The sequence below is a fragment of the Entelurus aequoreus genome, linkage group LG02 (genome assembly GCF_033978785.1).
Source record: "Entelurus aequoreus isolate RoL-2023_Sb linkage group LG02, RoL_Eaeq_v1.1, whole genome shotgun sequence".
Classification (NCBI taxonomy): domain Eukaryota; kingdom Metazoa; phylum Chordata; class Actinopteri; order Syngnathiformes; family Syngnathidae; genus Entelurus; species Entelurus aequoreus.
Window position 1 is genome coordinate 648,902 of NC_084732.1, and position 17,261 is coordinate 666,162.

The following is a 17,261-nucleotide window of genomic DNA, read 5'->3' on the forward strand; positions in this document are numbered from 1 at the left end:
ACTGTGAACCCACACCAAAAAAGAATGAAAAACACATTTCTGGAGAACATCCCACCGTAACACAACATAAACACAACACAACCATTACCCAGAATGCCATGCAGCCCTAACTCTTCCGGTCTACATTATACACCCCCGCTACCACCAAATCCCCCCAAACATCAACCCCCCCCCCTCTCCGTGCGTTGGTTGAGCGGAAGAGTTAGGGCTGCATGGGATTCTGGGTATTGGTACCGTCAGTGTAAGATGTGTGGCTGCTGAGTTAGTACGCCTTGCTGTCACTTACGTGAGCAAGCTGAAATTGCATTCTACGTGTGGTCGAGCAGGTACACTGTTAGGGCAGACTGTAGAGGGCGCCAAATGCAGTGTCATCACGCTCTGATATTCGGGAGTCTCCCGGGAAAAATGAGAGGGTTGGCAAGTATGACGCTATCAAGCGCCATTCATTCAAAACTTGCGGGCTGCACTAACATCAAATTTCCACATTGAAGTGCGTGCCGGTGCGTGTGTCGGAGACCCGTAGTTAACATAGCACAAAGCGTTTAAGCTTTGTATGCGGTGTTTTTCATTTTAAATTTAAAATTTTTTTTTGTGGCTCCCATTACTTTCTTTAATTTGTGAAACTTGCCAAAATGGCTCTTTGAGTGGTAAAGGTTGCCGACCCCTGGGTTAGGTGAACGGTTCTTTGGGCTGAGTGAGTGTGTGTGTTGTGCGGGTGTTTGAATTGTATTGGCGGGTTATATATACGGGATCCCGTCCATATTACCCGCTCGAGCTATAACTAGCTCGAGCTAGTAGCTAGTAGCTAGGAGCTAGCATAACAAACACGCAGGTGTTTGTTATGCGGGATTAATTTGTGGCATATTAAATATAAGCCTGGTTGTGTTGTGGCTAATAGAGTATGGCCATCATTGTAAACAATAGGGAACTTTGCGTATATGTTCAACTGACTACGTCTCGCTACTTCCGGTAGGGGCAAGCCTTTTTTTTTTTATCAGATACCAAAAGTTGCGATCTTTATCGTCGTCGTTCTATACTAAATCCTTTCAGCAAAAATATGGCAATATCGCGAAATGATCAAGTATGACACATAGAATAGATCTGCTATCCCCGTTTAAATAAAAAAAAAAATCATTTCAGTAGGCCTTTAACATTGCTGTATGTATACTTTTGACCCAGCACATTAGGTCACATTTTCCGTAGACCCATAATAAATTCATAAATGTATTATTGTGACCAACAAGTGTGTGCTCCAATCACTCTATCGCAAAAAAATAGGGAGTTGTAGAACTGATTGGAAACTCAAGACAGCCATGACGTTATGTTCTTTACACGTGTATGTACACTTTTGACCACGGCTTATAATCCGGTGTGGCTAATACATGCAAACATATTTTCGTGGGTGCGCCTTATAGTCCAGAATATACGCTACTAACAATTGAAAGAAACCCTATCAGTGGATGTCTATTAGACAGCAGCTGAAAAGTGATTCTGCTTGAGAAAAGGCAGTTTGTGCTTCTTCCCATGATGTGCGTGATACTTCTTTGCTTTTAGTGATCAGTAGAGCTATTGTTCGACAACAAAAAAGCCAGCATTGTTCGCCATGTAGGTCATTTTTTTCCCCCCTCCCCAACCTTCGCAATTACTTTCGAGGCTTTTTGTATGCGCTCCAGTAGACGCGGGCTTATGAATGATTCAACTCTGTCACGACTGCTGCATAAAGACAACAAATATAAAGCCCGGCAGTCGAGGCTGATTCCATTACAGCCGCCGCGGCGGTGGCGCGCATGTCAAAGTTGTACGCGCTCCCCGACCCGCCGGCGCGCGGGGGCGGGGTGTCGATACGTGCGTCGGGGAGTTCAGCTGCCTGGTTCCGTGTCTGAATGCCATTCCCCCGACCGGCGTCGGACAAATGGCGACGCAGCTGCTGACAGCGGGAGAGTCGCTCGACGCGGCGGCGGGCGAGCGTCGTCAAGCTGTAATGACGCCGACTGTAACGAGCAGCTGATGTATTGACAACATTACCGCTGCATCTCATCCGTTTCAGCCTGCTGGCTAATATAAAGGGGAACTGCATGGAGTTCTTCTACTGTATGTTGCACTTGACACACAATATGGACAACCAGAGTTTCCCACACATTCATTTATTTGTGGCGGCCCGCCACGAAAGAATTAAGGCCGTCACAAAATGTTTTAATTTTTTAAAATTTTTTGTCCTGTCCAGCTTCTCAGGCAAATCATATAGTTCAGTGGTCCCCAACCCGGTACCGGTCCGTGGACCGATTGGTACCGGGCCGCGGCCGCACAAGAAATTTAAAAAAAAATAAAATAAATTTAAAAAAAAAAATTAAAAAAAAATTAAATTAAATCAACATAAAAAACACAATACATACATTATATATCAATATAAATCAATACAGTCTGCAGGGATACAGTCCGTAAGCACACATGATTGTATTTCTTTATGACAAAAAAAATAAAATAAAAAAAAAAAAATTATTTTTTTTTTTTACTCCCTCCCCCCCGGTCCGTGGGACAAATTTTCAAGCAAGTACAAAAAGGTTGGGGACCACTGATCAAGATTTTTGGAGCTCTTTGTTCAGTGGATCAGATGTTTGATGAAGCTTTGTGTCTATCTACCACCACTACTGTTTTCTGTTTATTTGTTACTGACTGTGGCAGGACACCTCTGCCTCTGTTTCACTTTATGTTGCTGGTAAATAATATGGTTGTAGTAGTAGGCTAAAGTTAAATGATTTAGTATGCACTAATTAAAGGGGCAGAGCTTTAAGAGACATTTTCGCTTTTATATTTTTATCAGATATATTTTTTGTAAGAACCACAATTAATAAATATATTTCAGTGAATAACTTATTGTTCAAATCTGTATATAAATATGTACATAAAGTGTTGTAATTATATTGTAAAATGGATGGATGGATGGATGGACGTTTAAAACAAAACTGATTAAAATATAAATACCAAATACCAAATAAATACCAATACTAAATACCAAAATGCACTATTTTTTAGGTGTAAACATACAACATTAGCCAAAAAAAACCCTAAATATTTACCAATCCACTTCAACTTAAAGACGGCATGGACGTTTAAAACAAAACTGTTATTATTAAATAAATACCAATACTAAATACCAAAATGCACTATTTTTTTAGGTGTAAACATACAACATTAGCTAAAAAAAAACGAAACATTTACCAATCCACTTCAACTTAAAGACGGCATGGACGTTTCAAACAAAACTGTCATTATTAATTAGGTTATTATTTTTTAGGTGTAAACATACAACATTAGCTAAAAAAAAACACGAAACATTTACCAATCCACTTCAACTTAAAGACGGCATGGACGTTTAAAACAAAACTGTTATTATTATTTAGCAAGTATACATTTTTTGAGCCTTTTTAGAGAATATCATATCATTGTAGTAAATTATGCAAATTACTCGATGATGTCATTAGGTTATTATTTTTTAGGTGTAAACATACAACATTAGCTAAAAAAAACCCCGAAACATTTACCAATCCACTTCAACTTAAAGACGGCGTGGACGTTTAAAACAAAACTGTTATTACTAATTAGGTTATTATTTTTTAGGTGTAAACATACAACATTAGCTAAAAAAAAAACACGAAACATTTACCAATCCACTTCAACTTAAAGACGGCATGGACGTTTAAAACAAAACTGTTATTATTAATTAGGTTATTATTTTTTAGGTGTAAACATACAACATTAGCTAAAAAAAAAACACGAAACATTTACCAATCCACTTCAACTTAAAGACGGCATGGACGTTTAAAACAAAACTGTTATTATTAAATAAATACCAATACTAAATACCAAAATGCACTATTTTTTAGGTGTAAACATACAACATTAGCTAAAAAAAACAACGAAACATTTACCAATCCACTTCAACTTAAAGACGGCATGGACGTTTCAAAGAAAACTGTTATTATTAATTAGGTTATTATTTTTTAGGTGTAAACATACATTAGCTAAAAAAAAACTGAAACATTTACCAATCCACTTCAACTTAAAGACGGCATGGACGTTTAAAACAAAACTGTTATTATTAATTAGGTTATTATTTTTTAGGTGTAAACATACAACATTAGCTAAAAAAAAAACACAAAACATTTACCAATCCACTTCAACTTAAAGACGGCGTGGACGTTTAAAACAAAACTGTTATTATTAATTAGGTTATTATTTTTTAGGTGTAAACGTACAACATTAGCTAAAAAAAAAAACACGAAACATTTACCAATCCACTTCAACTTAAAGACGGCATGGACGTTTAAAACAAAACTGTTATTATTAAATAAATACCAATACTAAATACCAAAATGCACTATTTTTTAGGTGTAAACATACAACATTAGCTAAAAAAAACAACGAAACATTTACCAATCCACTTCAACTTAAAGACGGCATGGACGTTTCAAAGAAAACTGTTATTATTAATTAGGTTATTATTTTTTAGGTGTAAACATACATTAGCTAAAAAAAAACTGAAACATTTACCAATCCACTTCAACTTAAAGACGGCATGGACGTTTAAAACAAAACTGTTATTATTAATTAGGTTATTATTTTTTAGGTGTAAACATACAACATTAGCTAAAAAAAAAACACAAAACATTTACCAATCCACTTCAACTTAAAGACGGCGTGGACGTTTAAAACAAAACTGTTATTATTAATTAGGTTATTATTTTTTAGGTGTAAACGTACAACATTAGCTAAAAAAAAAAACACGAAACATTTACCAATCCACTTCAACTTAAAGACGGCGTGGACGTTTAAAACAAAACTGTTATTATTAATTAGGTTATTATTTTTTAGGTGTAAACGTACAACATTAGCTAAAAAAAAAAACACGAAACATTTACCAATCCACTTCAACTTAAAGACGGCATGGACGTTTCAAACAAAACTGTTATTATTAATTAGGTTATTATTTTTTAGGTGTAAACATAAAACATTAGCTAAAAAAAACCCCGAAACATTTACCAATCCACTTCAACTTAAAGACGGCATGGACGTTTAAAACAAAACTGTTATTATTATTTAGCAAGTATACATTTTTTGAGCCTTTTTAGAGAATATCATATCATTGTAGTAAATTGTGCAAATTACTCGATGACGTCATGGTGACCACGCCCATAGCCACGCCCCCACCGCCACAGGTATCTTGGCAGTTTATGGGAAACACTGAGATTAAACGTAGCAAAATGCTACTTTTACAGTTTTGCAAATGACTCTTTTCATTGAAGAACTTCTTTACCTTCTCTGGTTCATGGCGCCGTGTCCTCCGTTGTTCTTCCCGGGTCCCCAGCTGTGGCGGCGAAGAGGCGACAAGGAGCGCAGGCTGCTCCGGAGGAGGCAGGAGCGCCGCGGCACCTCCGTCACTCGGTCTTTGGCCTCCTCCTCGGCCTCCCTGCCCAGTATTCCCGCGCCCCCGCCGCCTCCGTCCGTGGAGACGGAGGCCCCCCGCGACGTGATGACTTCCTCCGGGCTCCAGCTGCTGCCCAGACCCTGGCTGCCGTCGGGACTGGAGCTGGACGGACCCACGCTGGCCGTGTCGTCCGTGGACGAGCAGGAGATGGAGACCTCGCTGGTGCTGTCGCCGCCCGTCACTGGCTCGTCATTCTGTCGAGACATTTGGACATTGCAAGGCATCAGACTGGCTGAGGTACACGAAACCATTCAGAATGTACGTATGCACAGTCGTGGTCAAACGATAAGACCTTCTGGAGGAAAGTTCTGCGGTCAGATGAAGCAAAAATGTAACCGTTTGGCCACAATACCCAGCAATATGTTTGGAGGAGAATAGGTGAGGCCTTTAATCCCAGGAACACTATGCCTACCGTCAAGCATGGTGGTGGTAGTATTATGATCTGGGCCTGTTTTGCTGCCAATGGAACTGGTGCTTTACATGGGACTATGAAAAAGGAGGATTACCTCCAAATTCTTCAGGACAAGCTAAAATCATGGGTCTTAGGCGCAGTTGGGTGTTCCAACAGGACAATGACCCCAAACACACGTCAAAAGTGGTAAAGGAATGGCTAAATCAGGTTAGAATTAGCGTCGTTAGCATTAGCTAATATGCCAACATATTTAAAGGGTGTCTGTGTTAGTATTATTAACTTACAATAGCATTATTTTTGTATTGTTTCAGTTTAGCTAGCGTCGTTAGCATTAGCTAATATGCTAACATGTTTACAATTGTCTGCGTGATTATTATTAACTTACAATAGCATTATTTTTGTATTGTTTCAGTTTAGCTAGCGTCGTTAGCATTAGCTAATATGCCAACATGTTTACAGGGTGTCTGCGTGAGTATTATTAACTTACAACAGTGTATTTTTGTATTGGTTCAGTTTAGCTAGCGTCGTTAGCATTAGCTAATATGCCAACATGTTTACAGGGTGTCAGTGTGAGTATTATTAACTTACAATGACATACTTTTTGTATTCTTTCAGTTTAGCTGGCGTCATTAGCATTAGCTAATATGCTAACATGTTTACAAGTGTCTGCGTGAGTATTATTAACTTACAATAGCATTATTTTTGTATTGTTTCAGTTTAGCTAGTGTCGTTAGCATTAGCTAATATGCCAACATGTTTACAGGGTGTCTGTGTGAGTATTATTAACTTACAATAGCATTATTTTTGTATTCTTTCAGTTTAGCTAGCGTTGTTAGCATTAGCTAATATGCTAACATGTTTACAGGGTGTCAGTGTGAGTATTATTAACTTACACTAGCATTATTTTTGTATTGGTTCAGTTTAGCTAGCGTCGTTAGCATTAGCTAATATGCCAACATGTTTACAGGGTGTCTGTGTGAGTATTATTAACTTACAATAGCATTATTTTTGTATTGGTTCAGTTTAGCTAGCGTCATTAGCATTAGCTAATATGCCAACATGTTTACAGGGTGTCTGTGTTAGTATAATTAACTTACAATAGCATTATTTTTGTATTCTTTCAGTTTAACTGGCGTCATTAGCATTAGCTAATATGCTAACATGTTTACAAGTGTCTGCATGAGTATTATTAACTTACAATAGCACTATTTTTGTATTGTTTCAGTTTAGCTAGCGTCGTTAGCATTAGCTAATATGCTAACATGTTTACAGGGTGTCTGTGTTAGTATTATTAACTTACAATAGCATTATTTTTGTATTGTTTCAGTTTAGCTAGCGTCGTTAGCATTAGCTAATATGCTAACATGTTTACAGGCTGTGTTAGTATTATTAACTTACAAAAGCATTATTTTTGTATTATTTCAGTTTAGCTAGCGTTGTTAGCATTAGCTAATATGCCAACATGTTTACATGTTGGCATATTAGCATAACTAATACTGTGTTAGTATTATTAACTTACAATAGCAATTATTTTTGTATTGGTTCAGTTTAGCTAGCGTCGTTAGCATTAGCTAATATGCTAACATGTTTACAGGGTGTCTGTGTGAGTATTATTAACTTACAATAGCATTATTTTTGTATTGGTTCAGTTTAGCTAGCGTCGTTAGCATTAGCTAATATGCCAACATGTTTACAGGGTGTCTGCGTGAGTATTATTAACTTACAATAGCATTCTTTTTGTATTGTTTCAGTTTAGTAAATTCACCAAAACGTCACCATGGACTTATTGAGTCTTTTTTAGCTGATTGGAGAGTGTTGTTAGCGTTGATAGCATTAGCTAATATGCCAACATGTTTACAGGGTGTCTGTGTTAGTATTATTAACTTACAATAGCATTATTTTTGTATTGTTTCAGTTTAGCTATCGTCGTTAGTATTAGCTAATATGCCAACTTGTTTACAGGGTGTCTGTGTGAGTATTATTAACTTACAATAGCATTATTTGTGTATTCTTTCAGTTTAGCTGGCGTCATTAGCATTAGCTAATATGCTAACATGTTTACAAGTGTCTGCGTGAGTATTATTAACTTACAATAGCATTATTTTTGTATTCTTTCAGTTTAGCTAGCGTCGTTAGCATTAGCTAATATGCTAACATGTTTACAAGTGTCTGCGTGAGTATTATTAACTTACAATAGCATTATTTATGTATTGTTTCAGTTTAGCTAGCGTCGTTAGCATTAGCTAATATGCCAACATGTTTACAGGGTGTCTGTGTTAGTATTATTAACTTACAATAGCATTATTTTTGTATTATTTCAGTTTAGCTAGCGTCGTTAGCATTAGCTAATATGCCAACATGTTTACAGGGTGTCTGTGTTAGTATTATTAACTTACAATAGCATTATTTTGTATTGTTTCAGTTTAGCTAGCGTTGTTAGCATTAGCTAATATGCTAACATGTTTACAGGGTGTCTGTGTTAGTATTATTAACTTACAATAGCATTATTTTTGTATTGTTTCAGTTTAGCTAGCGTCGTTAGCATTAGCTAATATGCCAACATGTTTACAGGGTGTCTGTGTTAGTATTATTAACTTACAATAGCATTATTTTTGTATTGTTTCAGTTTAGCTAGCGTCGTTAGCATTAGCTAATATGCCAACATGTTTACAGGGTGTCTGTGTGAGTATTATTAACTTACAATAGCATTATTTTTGTATTGGTTCAGTTTAGCTAGCGTCGTTAGCATTAGCTAATATGCTAACATGTTTACAGGGTGTCTGTGTTAGTATTATTAACTTACAAAAGCATTATTTTTGTATTGTTTCCGTTTAGCTAGCGTCGTTAGCATTAGCTAATATGCCAACATGTTTACAGGGTGTCTGCGTGAGTATTATTAACTTACAATAGTGTCCTTTTTGTATTGTTTCAGTTTAGTAAATTCACCAAAACGTCACCATGGACTTATTGAGTCTTTTTTAGCTGATTGGAGAGTGTTGTTAGCGTTGATAGCATTAGCTAATATGCCAACATGTTTACAGGGTGTCTGCGTGAGTATTATTAACTTACAATAGGATCATTTTTGTATTGTTTCAGTTTAGCTAGCGTCCTTAGCATTAGCTAATATGCCAAAATGTTTACAGGGTGTCTGCGTGAGTATTATTAACTTACAATGACATTCTTTTTGTATTGTTTCAGTTTAGTAAATTCACCAAAACGTCACCATGGACTTATTGAGTCTTTTTTAGCTGATTGGAGAGTGTTGTTAGTGTTGATAGCATTAGCTAATATGCCAACATTTTTACAGGGTGTCTGCGTGAGTATTATTAACTTACAATAGGATCATTTTTGTATTGTTTCAGTTTAGCTAGCGTCCTTAGCATTAGCTAATATGCCAAAATGTTTACAGGGTGTCTGCGTGAGTATTATTAACTTACAATGACATTCTTTTTGTATTGTTTCAGTTTAGTAAATTCACCAAAACGTCACCATGGAGTTATTGAGTCTTTTTTTAGCTGATTGGAGAGCTAGCTTCTGAAGCTAGTGGGTCCATGACGATTGTTTATTGTTTATTGAATGGATAAACAATAGTGGGTCCATGAAAATGACTTCTGTTTTGTTGATCAGCCGTTTTATAGACACCGTTTGGAAACAATTGAGGTATGTAAATAAACATTTACAAAATCTGTGTAAATAACTCAATTTACAACATATTCAACTGCGGCTTATAGTCCTATGTGCCTTATATATGGCAACACAATATTTTTCCCAAAAATGTTGTGGATGCGACTCTATATTCCGGAAAATACAGTAGATTTTAATAATAATAATAATAATAATAATAATAGATTTAATTTGTAAAAAAGCACTTTACATTGAGCAAACAACCTCAAAGTGCTACAGTGTATTAAAAATAAAATAAAAAGATAATAAGTGTATTTAAAAAAAAAAGAAAAGATAATAAAAATAAAAACTAGAACTAGCATGCATATATCTAAAAAAAGGCTTTTTTTAAAAAATAAGGGTTTTTAAGCCTTTTTTAAATATTATGAATTAATTGTATTATTAATTGTGTTTTAAATTTCAATCCAAATAACGGTGATATTATTTTTGCCATATGGTATGAACTGTTCAAGTTTCAGGAAAATCTATGCGGTAACTTTTTTTGGTTATTTTGCTAACTAACTAATAGATAGATAGATAGATAGATAGATAGATAGATAGATAGATAGATAGATAGATAGATAGATAGATAGATAGATAGATAGATAGATAGATAGATAGATGGATAGATAGTACTTTATTGATTCCTTCAGGAGAGCTCCCTCAGGAAAATTAAAATAATAAAATATACAATTATATTTCTATATTTTTTTATAATATATATTTTTATATTTTTTTATTATTATTATTTGTATTTTTTTATTTATTATATTTTTATAATATAAATATAATATAAAAATATAATACAAATATAATACAAATAAAATAATACAAATATTTAAAAAAAAATAAAATAATAATAATAAATAAAAAGGACTACGTAACTTCCTAGAGGAGGTAATGAAACTTTTAGAAAAGTGGGGAAGTGGCGAGGGGGTCATTCCCTGAACGTGCGCCACATGATATTTGGTGCGGTGGTAAGGAGGTGTCAGAAGCAGGCCCGTTAAGAGTTAACCTGGAGGTGTGAGCTGGAACTGGCTTATTGTGTCGCCAGCTGGCCAGCATAGAGACGCTTCTGTTGGGAGAGCTCGCACTCAAAGGTGGGCTCCACGCCAGCCCAGTCCACTTCCTCTGGGAAGCGAGAGCGCTCACATGACGACCGTGTGTGTTGTGGTGTGTGTCGGGGGTTTGGGCCGGGTCACATGACTCGGGCTCAAAGAAGGAATCAGCTGCCGGTAAAGACTTAATGTCGTTATCCTCGCACACCACCGCTGCGGGGGAAGATCTGAAGACACGTGTCTCGGTCGAGCATGTCACACACGTTTGATGGCCGCAACTCATTTTGTTACCGCGGAAACGCGCTCTGTGAATTAATGGATCCCCGTATAATGTTTGGAAGACCAGCTAGCATGTAATATTACAAAATATGTTTCCATGCACTAAATTAGTCGTATTATTTTCACACGTGGTCAAAAGTTTACATACACTTGTAAATAGGGATGATGTTTGATAAGAAATGATCGAGTTCGAGCCCATTATTGAATCCTCTTATCGAACCGATTCCTTATCGATTCTCTTATCGAATCCAGATAGGTTGTTGTATATGGAAAAAAACACAATATTTGGTTTAACAAAAGCTCACTTTTATTTTACAAGAAAAAAATAAAATAAAATAAATAAATAAATATTGACTGTTGCCCTTCTAAAAAAATAAAAATAAATAAATATTGACTGTTGTTACCCAAAGTATATTAAGTGGGATTTTTTCAGAAAAACAAATATATACAGTAACACAAAAACAACCTGTCTCTGTGATCACTATAGGTGAATAGCCGTGCCTTGAGGCGTTTTTTTCCGGTCCATTATTTTTGCTGAAATGACGTAGCTCAGTCATTAGACTGAGCTACGTCATTTCCTGTGATGTCCCACAGGGCATTTCTTGTGGGACGGGATTCGTTCCCAGGGATTTGAATAAAGAACCAACTCCTTTCCTTTACTATAGTGGCATCGATAACGGGAACCGGTTCTCAAAAAGGGATTTGAGTCCGTGGAATCGGTTCTTTTTTTATCGAACGGTTCTTTTCTTATCGAACAACCGGGAGAACTGGTTTCGAACATCATCCCGACTTGTAAAGAACATAATGTCATGGCTGTCTTGAGTTTCCAATCATTTCTACAACACTTATATTTTTTTGTGATAGAGTGATTGGAGCACATACTTGTTGGTCACAAAAAACATTCATGAAGTTTGGTTATTTTATGAATTTATTATGGGTGTACTGAAAATGTGGGTCAAAAGTATACATACAGCAATGTTAATATTTAGTTACATGTCCCTTGGCAAGTTTCACATGGACAAAGATAAGACCTTCTGGAGGAAAGTTCTGTGGTCAGATGAAACAAAAATTGAGCCGTTTGGCCACAATACCCAGCAATATGTTTGGAGGAGAAAAAGTGAGGCCTTTAATCCCAGGAACATTATAACTACCGTCAAGCATGGTGGTGGTAGTATTATGCTCTGGGCCTGTTTTGATGCCAATGGAACTGGTGCTTTACAGAGAGTAAATGGGACAATGAAAAAGGAGGATTACCTCCAAATTCTTCAGGACAAGCTAAAATCATCAGCCCGGAGGTTGGGTCTTGGGCGCAGCTGGGTGTTCCAACAGGACAATGACCCCAAACACACGTCAAAAGTGGTAAAAGAATCCAATCCAATCCACTTTATTTATATAGCACATTTAAAAAACAAAAATGTTTCCAAAGTGCTGCACAACAATATTAAAAACAATATTAAAAACAATGTTCAAATATTATCCTTAGCTCCACCAATGACTGAATAAAAACAAAAAATAAATAAATATAAAAACAATATAAAAATATTGTTTAAGTCAGTCTTTCTGGGACTGAACAAAAAACAACATGTAAACTAACAATGGCTAAATCAGGCTAGAATGAAGGTTTTAGAATGGCCTTCCCAAAGTCCTGACTTAAACGTGTGGACAATGCTGAAGAAACAAGTCCATGTCAGAAAACCAACACATTTAGCTGAACTGCACCAAATTTTGTCAAAAGGAGTGGTCCAAAATTCAAGCAGAAGCTTGTGGATGGCTACCAAAAGTGCCTTATTGCAGTGAAACTTGCCAAGGGACATGTAAGCAAATATTAACATTGCTGTATGTATACTTTTGACCCAGCACATTTGCTCACATTTTCAGTAGACCCATAATAAATTCATCAAAAAAGCAAACTTCACGAATGTTTTTTGTGACCAACAAGTATGTGCTCCAATCACTCTATCACAAAAAAATAAGCGTTGTAGAAATGATTGGAAACTCAAGACAGCCATGACATTATGTTCTTTACAAGTGTATGTCAACTTTTGATCGTGACTGTATATACATGTATGTGTATGTATGTATATATGTATGTATGTACAAAAGTTTGTTTTTTTTACACAATTATTTATTTTTTTTAGCATAAAATCTTCCATTGTTGTGTTTACAGAGTCAATAGAAAAACTGTATCTTTGTTTATTTTTACGGTAAAATTCTGGCAAGTTAGTTTGCCAGTTTTCTTTTGTTCTTTCAACCATACAATCGTTGGTTGTTGTTTTGACAGCGTATTCCTGGAAATGGAAAAACGGCATTAAAGTGTTTTTACGGTAACATTCTGGCAACTGAGCTGCCAGTTTTTTTTATCATAAAATCTCGGGGGGGTTTTTTTGTTTTATTGTAAATGGAAAAACAGTATCACAGTTTATTTGTACCTACATTTCTGGAGATTGAGCTGCCAGTTGTTGTTTTTTGTACCATAAAATCAATTGTGAATTTTACAGTATGCAATTTGATGGATCATTTGCTTTGAAATCATGAATTAACCAAATGCAAGTACCGTATTTTTTGGACTATAAGTCGTAGTTTTTTTCATAGTTCATAGTTCATAGTGCGACTTATACTCAGGAGCGACTTATGTGTGAAATTATCAACACATTAGCGTAAAATATCAAATAATATTATTTAGCTCATTCACGTAAGAGACTAGACGTATAAGATTTCATGGGATTTAGCGATTAGGAGTGACAGATTGTTTGGTAAACGTATAGCATGTTCTATATGTTATAGTTATTTGAATGACTCTTACCATAATATGTTACGTTAACATACCAGGCACCTTCTCAGTTGGTTATTTATGCCTCATATAACGTACACTTATTCAGCCTGTTGTTCACTATTCTTTATTTATTTGAAATTGCCTTTCAAATGTCTATTCTTGGTGTTGGCTTTTATCAAATAAATTTCCCCAAAAAATGCGACTTATACTCCAATGAGACTTATATATGTTCCTTCTTTATTATGACTTTTCGGCAGGTGCGACTTATACTCCGGTGCGGCTTATACTCCGAAAAATACGGTATTTAGTTTAGGATAGGATAATACATGTTTGTATTATTGGATAATGTTATTTAACATTTTTTTTGTCAAAATAGAAAAAAAACCTGAATACATTTAGTAAGAAAAAATAAAGTACCTCATATTATTTCCAGGCTTTCGCAGTCCATATACAATACTGTGGCGGGCCAAATCTGGCCCCCAGGCCTTGAGTTTGGAAATGCCCCCCTCTACCTCAAAGAATTGCTCACCCCCAAATCCTCCACACGACACCTCCGCTCCGGACAGACTAACATCCTCCAACCTCAGAGGACAAAGCTACGAACAATGCTCCGCCGCTCCCAGTCTGTGGAGCGCTCTCCCTGACCACCTGAGGGCACCACAGACTGTGGATGCTTTTAAAAAAGGCTTAAAAACCCTTCTTTTTAAAAAAGCCTTTTTTTAGATCTATGCATTCTAATTTTTGTTTTTTTAATACACTGTAGCACTTTGAGGTTGTTTGCTCAATGTAAAGTGCTTTTTACAAATAAAATCTATTATTATTATTATTATTGAGTTTGACACCTGTGGTGTAAACAGTACGCCCCAACCGGCTAGTTGTTCTTTCCCGGTGAATAATGTAGTAAAGACGGACGAGTTGGACCCCCACAGAGAGAAATGATATCCAATTAATGTTAATCAATTTAAAAAAAATAGTCAAACACGATCAGATTAAGGTGTTTCCATGTGTTGTAGAACAGTGGTCCCCAACCACCGTTGGGGACCACTGTGCGGCCGCACAAGAAATGAAAAAAAAAATAAAAATAATAATAATATATTTTTTTTAAAATTAAATCAACATAAAAAACACAATACATACATTATATATCAATATAAATCAATACAGTCTGCAGGGATACAGTCCGTAAGCACACATGATTGTATTTCTTTATGACAAAAAAAAATTAAAAAATTTTTTTTTACTACCCCCCATGTATGTATGTATATATGTATGTATAAATATATATGTATGTATATATTAGTGTTTATGTTTATATGTGTATATATGTATGCATAAGTGTATATACACTACCGTACCCCACCCGGTCCGTGGGACACATTTTCAAGCATTGATCGGTTCGCAAGTACAAAAAGGTTGGGGACCACTGTTGTAGAAAGCTTATTCGGACACAAATTGTTTGAGAACTCGTGCATGGAAACGTTCTGAATGACTTGCAAAGAAGTCCTTATTGGCGGCCATGTTTTGCAACCAATCTTATATACTTATATGTCGGACCCCTAAAGGCGGCCATCAATCTTACCATGAATTGATTAACGTGGACCTTATTCGGGTGTTACCATTTAGTGGTCAATTGTACGGAATATGTACTGTACTGTGCAATCTACTAATAAAAGTTCCAATCAATCAAATTACAGCTGTGAGATCAATTTCAAGTCAATCCGACATGTGAGCCTCAAACTCCGGCGTAAAAATAATAGCAGTTTTTAGTTTGTGCGAAGGCCTTCATGCGTTTCACATGACTAGAACTGGGCTGCAGACTTGGCTCCGCCATTCATGTCTATCATAGCTGAGATTGTTTTGGTTGGTTCCCAATTTAAAATACCGCTTGGGTCAACATGAGTTCTGGTCCAAGAAGGGACTCGTGTTTTCCCCAGAATACAAGGAAGTAGTCTTTCAGTCCGAATAAGACAATTGAGTGATGCATTGTGTTTTTGTCAGTAATAAGTTCAGAAGGGTCCGACAAAGACCAGATCATAATTCTAATAACGCCAATCCCATAATCTTTTCCATTGATTGATTGATTGAAACTTGTACTAGTAGATTGCACAGTACAGTACATATTCCGTACAATTGACCACTAAATGGTAACACATCAACTTGTTTAAGTCGGGGTCCACGTTAATCAGTTCATGGTAAAAGACCTACCGTATTTTCCGCACTATAAGGCGCACTGGTTTATAAGGCGCGCCTTCAATGAATGGCCTATTTCAAAACTTTGTTCATATATAAGGCGCACCGCATTATAAGGCGCATAGAATAGACGCTACAGTAGAGGCTGGGGTTACGTTATGCATCCCGTACAGTGTTTCCCATAAACTGCCAAGATACCTGTGGTGGCGGGGGCGTGGCTATGGGCGTGACTATGGGCGTGGTCACCATGACATCATCGAGCAATTTGCATAATTTACTACAATGATATAATTTTCTCTAAAAAGGCTCAAAAAATGTATACTTACTAATTAATAATAACAGTTTTGTTTTAAACGTCCATCCATCCATTTTACAATATAATTACAACACTTTATGTACATATTTATATACAGATTTGAACAATAAGTTATTCACTGAAATATATTTATTAATTGTGGTTCTTACAAAAAATATATCTTATAAAATATAAAAGCTAAAATGTCTCTTAAAGCTCTGCCCCTTTAATTAGTGCATACTAAATAATTCAACTTTAGCCTACTACTACAACCATATTATTTACCAGCAACATAAAGTGAAACAGAGGCAGAGGTGTCCTGCCACAGTCAGTAACAAATAAACAGAAAACAGTAGTGGTCAAATACAAATAAGGCAACAAGAGAAGTATCCTCTTGGACAAAAAAAATTTTTAAAAAAATAAAAAAATAATAATAATAATAATAATTTGTGGCGGACGTAATTCTTTCGTGGCGGGCCGCCACAAAAAATTAATGTGTGGGAAACACTGCCGTAGTTGCGAGACCTGCTCAATATTGGTCCATATATAAGGCGCACCGGATTATAAGGCGCACTGTCAGCTTTTGAGAAAATTGGGAGGTTTTTAGGTGCGCCTTATAGTGCGGAAAATACGGTACAAAAAATAACGCAAAATACACCTCCAGAGAATAATTGTAGATTTACATGCGGAAAACGACGCAAAATTGTTACAAATGAAATGCGTAAACATTGACCAACTCTTGTACCTTCACTGAAAACTTAAATAAACTTTTCAGGTGCAGATGGGTGAATGACTACCAGTGTTTTCTGCTGTTTAAAGCTTTGAACCGGAATTAGAAGTGCTGTTCTGTCTTCTAACCGTCCGTAGCGTTTCTACTCGTATGCATCGTCATTCATCACTCCGAAGAAATGTTTCTAAGTGTTACAATATAACTAAAATAATTATTACGTACTAAAGCAGGGGTGTCCAAAGTGCATACTTGCCAACCTTGAGACCTCCGATACCGGGAGGTGGGGGCCGGGGGGTGGGGGAGGGGGCGTGGTCGGGGCGGGGGGCGTGGTTAAGAGGGGAATATATTTAAGCTAGAATTCACCTACTCAAGTATT

General features: G+C 36.3%; 1 protein-coding gene across 4 annotated transcripts in view; it reads right to left on the reverse strand.

Moving 5' to 3' along the window:
- LOC133665454 (A-kinase anchor protein 13-like) overlaps positions 1-17,261 on the reverse strand; it is a 364,315-nt gene that overhangs the window by 101,097 nt on the left and 245,957 nt on the right. For all 4 annotated transcript variants that reach the window (XM_062070780.1, XM_062070772.1, XM_062070757.1 and 1 more), the window contains exon 12: positions 5,315-5,679. In XM_062070780.1, the coding sequence (XP_061926764.1) occupies positions 5,315-5,679 (365 nt within the window). The remainder of the gene's footprint in view (positions 1-5,314; positions 5,680-17,261) is intronic.